Source organism: Moschus berezovskii, chromosome 11 (genome assembly GCF_049115385.1).
Source record: "Moschus berezovskii isolate FMDL1 chromosome 11, NW_MosBer_1.0, whole genome shotgun sequence".
NCBI classification, from domain to species: Eukaryota; Metazoa; Chordata; class Mammalia; order Artiodactyla; family Moschidae; genus Moschus; species Moschus berezovskii.
In genome coordinates, this window is record NC_142470.1 from 34,165,704 (window position 1) to 34,174,601 (window position 8,898).

Consider the following 8,898-nt stretch of genomic DNA (forward strand, 5'->3'; position numbering starts at 1 on the left):
AAGAAAAGAGCTGAGGCCTGCCCTGCTTGGTCTCCTTGTCAGAGTCCCCATCCTGGCTGTCCCACGACCCTAATCATTAACAGCATTCAGGATGAGATGGTTGGATGGCATCACCTACTTAATGGATATGAGTTTGAGCAAGGTTCGGGAGTTGGTGATGGACAGGGAAGACTGGTGAGGCAGTCCATGGGGTCGCAGAGTCGGACATGACTGAGCGACTGAACTGAACTGAACTGAGTTAACGCTCATTTCTGAGTAGCGTTCGTGGCGTGTTCGCGGTGACCCTAGCCTCAGGCGAGGCACGGATAAGTCTCATTCTCCTAGGGCCTATCTCCTAATCTTTAAAAGCCAATTTAGGATTAATAGAACAAAACGCAAAATATTTGCGCAAAGTGATTCTTCTAGAGAATCGCGTTCCACACACGTACCGTCTCCATCGTCAGAATGGAGCTTTCTTTTTCCGACCAGAAGCCACGGGACTACCTGGGTCTAATCTGTCAAACATGCGGGCCTCTCCAAGCGAGCGGAGGGCCGGAGCAGTTCCCACCTCCTTTCACTTCTTATGGCCTCTATTGGCTGGTTCCTGCCGTCAATCCGCCTCGTCCCGCAGTTTTCTCCTATCACCGCCGCCGTTAGCCCCTCGGGCCTGGGCTCTCATTGGTCCTCCCCGCAGTCGCTCTAGGCCAGGAGCATTCCGAGGCAGCCACTGGGAGTCGCTGGATTCGGTTTTTAAAAAACGCCGCCAGTGAATTGGCGGTGGTGCGGGCAATTCGAAGAGCACCTAGCCAGAGCACGCGGCCGGGACGCCCCGGCCCTCCCAGCCTCTGTCCCCGGACCCAGAAGATCTAGAAGGAGCCGAGGGGCCGCAGCCCCGCGCGCCCGCCATGGGTCCGCGCCGCCGGATCCGCAAGCCCGAAACACCAAGGAGGCGCCCCGAGAGCCCGGCTCCTGCCGCCCGCCGTCCGGCCCCGTCCTTAGGTAACCCGCCACGATCCCTTTTCCTCCGAGCCGTCCTGCCTGCGGCCTGTCTGTGAGGTGGGTACGGACCCAGTCCGCGTGCCCATTTCACAGACGAAAAGCTGAGGCTCTTTGCTGATCTGGGATCGAGCCCATTCTCCCAGTCCCGGTCCATTGGCCTTCCTCTACAGGGGGCAAAGCAGCTCTGTCCAGCATCTGTACGGAAGCAAGGTCCAAAACCCGGAGGGGAATGACGAAAGCAGTTTCTCGGAGGAGAAAGGACTGGCTTAGACATTCTTGATATTAACAGCATGGATCGACTGCTTACCACTAACTAGAAATTATGTTAAACTCTTTATGCCAAGTTACTCAACTTTATATTCTGCCCATTTTACAAATGTGCCCATTTTACATTTTACTCAGGCTCAGACAGACCTGCTAACTTGAGCAAGGTCACCCAGTCTGTTCCCGCAGGCAGGATTTTTTTAAAATCGGTGTTTGTGCTTTTTTCAGTCGTAAAATTATTGGCTACTTTTTGTGACAACTTCACAGAAGTTTTGTGACAACAACAGTTCTACTTTTAGAAGATGCCTGTTTAGGTATTTGGGTGGGTAGGGGGGTGATTTGATTTTTTTCCTTCAGTGAGTGGCTGTGTTGGGCCTTAACCAAAGTGCCCTAACTCACCCTGTTCTCTCACCTTGTCCTCTTCCAGAGGTATGTGCCTGGAGAAGACTGGTCTGTGGTCCTCAGTTTCTGTGCTGTGGTCTGGTGGATGGGAGACCTAACCATCAGCAACCGCTTTACTTTTCTCCTGCTCCATAGCTAAGAGCAGGGAGAAGAAAGTATTATTGGTTTTTTTTTTGTAGATGTTGCTGTAGTGCATAGGACTTTTTTTTTTCTTTCCTAAACACAAATAAGGAGAAGGCAATGGCACCCCACTCCAGTACTCTTTGCCTGGAAAATCCCATGGACGGAGGAACCTGGTGGGCCACAGTCCATGGGGTCGCTTGGAGTCGGACACTACTGAGCGACTTCACTTTCACGCATTGGAGAAGGAAATGGCAACCAACTCCAGTGTTCTTGCCTGGAGAATCCCAGGGACGGGGGAGCCTGGTGGGGTCGCAAAGAGTTGGACATGACTGTAGCGACTTAGCAGCAGTAGCAGTAGCAAACATAAATAACCTTTGCAGCTAGTGAACTTGCTGAATTCTCTTGTGAATCCTAATAGTCTTTCAGTTGCTTTAACTGAAATTTTCAAGTGAGCTATTATATTATGTGCAAATAATGACATTTGAATCGTTTTTTCATTTTTATACCTTTTCTTTCTTATTTTATTGTTACTGAGGCCCTGAGACTAGTGTTGCAATGTGTCTGCCCCTCTTCCCAGCGACCCTTTGACTCATTCCAATCCGACTCCTCATAACCACTACCCCTGTGTCTAGTGCCTTTGAACTACTCCTGTCAAGGTCACCAACTACTTTTGTGTTTCCAGCTTTATTAGAGATGCCTGTGTCCTTCTCTAACCCTGTCTTTCAGAAGCATTCGACACAGTGGGCCATTTCTTCCTTGAAACCCTGCATCCCCCTGACTCCGTGGTACATACACTCTGTAATTTCTGCTCAGCGGTTAGCGCCTGTGCCCTATCTCTTGAGCAATTTGATGTTGGACTTCCATGGTCTCCTTTTTCTTTCTTTCCCTTCCCCAGGGGGGCTCATCCCTCCTTTTGACGCCAGTAGGACTTACACTCTGACAGCTCTCACATGTTTATCTGAAGGCCAGATCTCGCCTCTGACCCCACATACCTATGTCCAACTGCCTTTCTTCCCAAGGACTCTGGGATATGTCACACTAGTTCAGTTCAGTTCAGTAGCTCAGTCGTGTCTGACACTTTGCGACCCCATGGACTGCAGCATGCCAGGCTTCCCTGTCTATCACCAACTCCCAGAGCTTGCCTAAACTCATGTCTTTAGAGTTGGTGATGCCATCCAGCCATCTCATCCTCTGTTGTCCCCTTCTCCTCCGGCCTTCAATATTTCCCAGCATCAGGGTATTTTCCAATGAGTCAGTTCTTTGCCAAACTTTGCCAAACTAAAAGCAAACTTTTGGTTACTCTCCTCCTGCCTCTTCATCCTCAGTTTCCCCCATTTCAGTAAATGGCACAACCTCCCACAGCCAAAAATCTGAAGAGATTTTCATCCTCTGCCCCATGTCCATCCAACCCAAATGTAAGTTCAGGTACTTCTACTGCCACATCGCATCCTAATCATGCCACTTGTTGCCTTCTCTACTCTCACCAGCCCCGTCCAAGCCCCCATCATAAGCTGGCTATGATATCACTTCCACTCTTGTCCCTTCTGAGTACTTTCCTTACATAGAAGCAGGAGTGATCTTTAAATAAAAGTGTATCATCTCTCCGTCCTGTTTAAAGCTCTTCCATGGCTTCCCGTTACGTTAGGATTAAGGTAATGCGTGAAAGAGTTGGCATTTAAATTAAGACCTTCAAAGGATCATCACTGAGGGTCAGTAGGACCCTGAAAGGATCATTTATTCATTCATTTAACAAATATTTATGTAGCACTGATCCGCTGTTCTCCAGTTGCTGAAGATTACCGCAGTGACTACAATAGACAAAAATCCCTGCTTTGGGGAGCCTATTATCTACAGTCTACTATTTGGCTTCCCAGGTAGCACTAGTGGTAAAGAATCTGCCTGCTAATGCAGGAGACGCAAGAGAAAGGGGTTCGATCCCTGGGTTGGGAAGATCCCCCAGGAGGAGGGCGCAGCAACCCACTGCTGTATTCTTGCCTGGAGAATCCCATGGACAGAGGAGCCTGGCAGGCTACAGTCCAGGGGGTTGCACAGAGTTGGACATGACCGAGCATGCACGTTTGGCAGTTTGATGGCCAGGTTGCAGTGCACCACCTGTTTTCCACTGCCTTTTACTCTATGACTCGATTCCTTTGCTCAGGCACATCCTCCCGTCCACATGCTCGCCGGAGACATGGAATCCTGAAGGAGATCCGAACTCTTCAGAAGACCACACACCTGCTGTTAAGAAAGACCCCCTTCTGCCGCCTGGTGAGCTCCAGGGAGCTTCCCGCCAACCCCTGTGCAGCCTCTGTTCTTTAAATTTCCCGGGTGTTGGGGCCTTGTCATCTCTTGCCCAAATGGCAAGGGACCTCTTCTATAATCTGATCAGGGACACTTCAGCTCTTGAAAACATGAGCCTGCCAAGGGCAACTTCTCATTCTTTATAGAGTTCATTTCTAACCCCCACCACCTTTGAAACTGTGTTCTTTGATTTTGTAAAAGGAACTCTCTCATCCAGTCAGCCTTTCATCCCTTCTCCTGCCTTAAGAGATTGTCTTCTCCTCTCCCCCCACCATGACCAGGAGAGATGTGCCCATCTCTAACCTCCCTGGAGTTGACACCTAGTTAGGTGTTAGCTACTAGTTAGGTCCCAAGGTTAAGCACCAGGAGGGAATAACAGAAGTGAAGATTCATGGAGACTCACAGAGAGAGTCTATCTTCTCTTGAGTCAGCTTTTCCTCTCTACTCTTCCCATTGCTCCCCATCCCCGCTCCTTCACAGGCAAGAGAAATATGTGTTCAATTCACTCGTGGTGTGGACTTCAATTGGCAAGCCCAGGCCCTATTGGCCCTACAAGAGGTAAGAAGGGGGCCAGGGGCCAGTTGGTCAAGGGGTGAGAATGGGAGAAGGATGAGGCTGAATATCACCTCCTTGAAAAGAGCAACAGGGAACACCCCTAGTCTGGAGGCTGGATTCTGGTCTGGTAGTAGTGGAATTCCCTGGCAAAGTTCAGTCTCGTGCTGTGAACAATATTTCCTGTAGTCCTTTGAGCCCTTAGAGGCTGAGTTTTTAGCAGGTCTCTCAGGAAAAAGCAGCCCACGTCCCCTCGTCATTGTCAGTCTTTCTGCTTCTCTTTGGGTCTGCAGGCGGCAGAAGCGTTTCTAGTTCATCTCTTCGAGGATGCCTATCTCCTCTCCTTACACGCTGGCCGCGTCACGCTCTTCCCGAAGGATGTGCAGCTGGCCCGGAGGATCCGAGGCATTCAGGAAGGACTTGGCTGAGCTCTGGCCACCCGCCCGAGTCTCTGTAAGCGTTTTCTGCTCACCAGAGAGTGAGCAGACCTTGCGGGGAGAGCACTCAACTTCCCACCGCCGGGGTGGAAGTTTCTCTGAAGGAAGCTTCCTTCTCCATCCTGACTCCTTTGCTGCCTCGCCTCCCATTTGTTCTCTTGGAAAGCTTTGACCTAGTTTTAACTTGAATGTTTGGGATTCTGTGGCTCAGATCCTTTTGTACAAAGTTATTTTTCAGTTTTAATTTGGACTTCCCTGTAGCTAAAATGGCAAAGACTCTGCCAGCCATTCAGGAGACCCGGGTTCAATCCCTGGGTCAGGAAGATCCTCTGGAGAAAGGAATGGCAATCCACTCCAGTATTCTTGCTTAGAGAACCCCATAGACAGAAGCCTGGAGATGTACAGTTCATGGGGTCACAAAGAGTCAGACACGACTGAGCAACTAACACACACTTATTTTTCAATTAAATAATGACCAGATAAACTGAATCTCTGACAGAGTTCATCCTATCTGTTTTTCAAGGACCAGATGGCCTTGTGGGGTTCTTTTGGGTTGGATTTTTTAATTGGAAGGTAATGACTTTACAATATTGTGTTGGTTTCTCTGGTATAACAACACGGATCAGCCATAATTATATATAAATATATATATCCCCTCCCTCTTGAGCCTCCCTCTCCTCTAGGTCATCACGGAGTGCCAGGCTGGACTCCGTATGTTATATAGCAGCTTCTCCCTAGCTAGTTACCATTCACACATGATAGTGCATATATGATGACCTCGTTTTGATTGAAAGAAAGTTCTTATTTTTTAAAATGCCTTGTTAGTTAATATAATTCCTAAATTTCAGGGTTGATACCAGAGCCTCTGCCTGTAGCCAGGACCAGATCCACGGAGTATAAGGTGTTGCCTGGACTTGCTCTCTTGGAGCAGAGCGTGCGAGTTGCTTTTGTAATTAGTTTTTTTTTAGAAGAAGACTGCATGGCTTTCCTCTGTAACAGAGGTAATATATGAAAGAATCAACACATTCCAGAAATCCTGAGAATAATTTTCAGATGAAGAGACTCTAAGGTTTACTTCACTTTGCAAATTATTCATGTGACTGATGATTTGGAAGACATCAGATTTTCTAGGTTATGGGCAAAAAGGATATTTACTGATTATTTTAAATCTTCTTGTACTGTTTAAATTTTTTTTTACCATGTATATATATATATTTACTTTTATTTAAAACATGATGGAAAAAAATAAGAGAAGACCAGTCAGTTGCATGGAAGAGCCTGGTGCATCTAGCGTACAAATCTCTGTCCTTCAGATTGACTTCATCATGAATGGCAGAAGCAAGTTTGTATGTGGACTGTACCTGTCAACAGATTATACAGCTTTTCAAAAACTCAATTGGGATGAAAATAGAAAATTGTTAAGGTTTAATGTCCTGGCTCCTTCTGGTAAATTCCTGCCAAAATCACCCAGACATTCCAACTTGTAGAATTTATTTTATTCTTTATTTGCAAATCATAGAAGATGTATCATAATTTATACTTCAGAATTTTTCATTCCAGGATTTTAAAAAGCCTTTTCAGTGTTTTTACAGGTATTTTTATAACTTCTTTGTGGAGAGATAATAAAGATAATTCTTAATGAAAAAAAATTGAAGCAAAGTTACTGTTATACATAGATTAAACTGTGTTCTTTGTATGTTAGCATTAAATTCTTCATTTGGACACTTTGCCAACAGCCACAATTTAAACAAGAGAATTGAGGGATGTATCTTTGCCTCCAGTGGAGTAGAGTATGAGCCAATAAAATCATTGCCCTTCTCTTGTAAGTGAAAGCAGTTTAAGAGACTTCCAGGGAAATAAGAAGTGCTACCTGAAGATGTTTAGATATTGTGTGTGATGAAAATGATTAGTGAGGGCGGATACTATTAATGATGCGTCAGCCAATTGAATTCAAACTAAAGGGAAGGACCAAGTTCTGTTGTTTGATAAATTTTAACCCTTTGTAAAAACCTTTTCCTGTTTGACATCAACTCATTTTTATGTAAACATTGGAATAAAGCTTATCTATGAATACATTTCAAATTCTTGTCAGAGTGTTATTAATCAGAAGGTTACGCAAGCATGCATGCAAAGTCGCTTCAGTCGTGTCCGACTCTGTGCGACCCCATACGCTGTCCACAGGATTCTCTAGGCAAGAATACTGGAGTGGGTTGCCATTTCCTTCTCCATCAGGATTATACCCTTCCTTTAATTTTCCCAAAAATTGACACTTCTCTGCTCTCGTAAAATTGTACTAACGAGGACCCCACTGCAACACATGGTCACATGTCACATTCAAATGCCAGGCAGGATGTGTGCTCAGCACCACAGAGTAACATGTATAGTAACCATACAATAACCTGAGAATCTGATGTTACAATTTACTATTAACTTTGAGCACTTACATAGCTGATGTTGTTGGAGTTTTGTTTTTGTTTTCCCTACTTTCTGGGTGATTTCACAAACATCATTTTTTAACCTTTCCACTGAGTTTTTTATTTATGCTTTCACATTTTTTAATGTCCAAGAGCTCTCTTCATTGCAGTGCGCAGGCTTCTCATTTTGGTGGCTTCTCTTGTTGCAGAGCACAGGCTTTAGGCCCACAGGCTCCAGTAGTTGTGACACACAGGCTTAGTTGCTCTATGGCATGTGGGATCTCCCCAGAGCAGAGATTGAACCCATGTCGCCTGCATTGGCAGGCGAATTCTTATCCACTGTACCACCAGGGAAATTCTAGTTCTAGAATTTTTGATTCTTCTCAAAATTGTCATGTCCCTTTTTATAATTTCTAGCTCCCTGTCGAAAATGTCAAGCTTGGCTTTTATATCCTTTAACATAGAAAGTAAGTTGCTTTGCAGACTATGTAACTCTCATAGACTCCCTATGAATCTGTTTCTATTTATGGCTTCTGTTGATTCTTGCTCATTTTTCTCTCTCTTTCGTGTTGATTACACACGATTGTATGCCTGACACATCTATATGGGGAAATAATTTGAGGCCTAGAATGATGTCTTCCTCTACAGACGATTGGGTATTTTTTTTTCTACAGGTCCCTAGAGGCACTAAACATTCAGAACCACCTTTAGTTCAGGTTTAGAGTCCAAGATTTTCTGAACCACCTGAATGATTCAAAGCCAAGGAGCTGTGTAGAAATCGCTTCTCGGGAGATAGCAGGCAGGATTCAGGATGGGGGGACACATGTATACCTGTGGCTGATTCATGTTGATGTATGAAGAAACATCACAATACTGTATAAAGTATTTATCTGCCAAGTGAAATTAATTAAAAAAAAAAAGAAATTGATTCTCATTCACTTTATTCCCAAGGTACAGGCAGCCCTCCAAGGTCAATTTATCACCCTTACCTTAGCAGGCCTGTACTTCAGCCTTGTCTCCCTAACTCCACAAGGTTACCAAAAGCATAGCTCATTCCTCAGCTACATCCCCATGGGAAAATGTTAGGCCTAATCTGCTATTAAACTCATCTCTAGATTTCCATCCTCTCTTTGATCTTGGATCAATAATTTCTAATAATCACTACCTTGTTAGCAGTTTAATGCTTTTAAGAGCAAAAATATATTTGTCCAACTTTTTCTTTGTCTTCAGGAGGAGAGTGGTCCAAATGACTACTGGCATAAAGACCAGAGAGACCAATGGAATACAATGCGGGGCCTACAAGTAAACCCTTGAATATATGGTCAAATTATTTTTGACAAGAGTGCCAAGACCATTAAATGGGGAAAAGAGGTTTTCCAACAAATGTTTCTGGGAAAACTGGATATCCCCATGCAAAGAATGAGGTT

The 8,898-nt window shown here is 45.2% G+C and overlaps 1 protein-coding gene across 2 annotated transcripts; it reads left to right on the top strand.

Moving 5' to 3' along the window:
- Positions 1-724: 724 nt before the first annotated feature.
- CENPA (centromere protein A) lies at positions 725-7,369 on the top strand. Of its 2 annotated transcripts, XM_055399677.2 has the most exons (5): positions 725-978; positions 3,926-4,035; positions 4,549-4,626; positions 4,914-5,073; positions 5,906-7,367. In XM_055399677.2, the coding sequence occupies exons 1-4, from the start codon at positions 885-887 to the stop codon at positions 5,046-5,048; spliced, it is 417 nt and encodes a 138-aa protein (XP_055255652.1). In that variant the 5' UTR covers positions 725-884; the 3' UTR covers positions 5,049-5,073; positions 5,906-7,367. The 2 variants fall into 2 exon arrangements, with proteins under 2 accessions (XP_055255652.1, XP_055255650.1); XM_055399675.2 differs by having other exon boundaries at positions 4,914-7,369.
- The last annotated feature ends 1,529 nt before the right edge of the window (positions 7,370-8,898 follow it).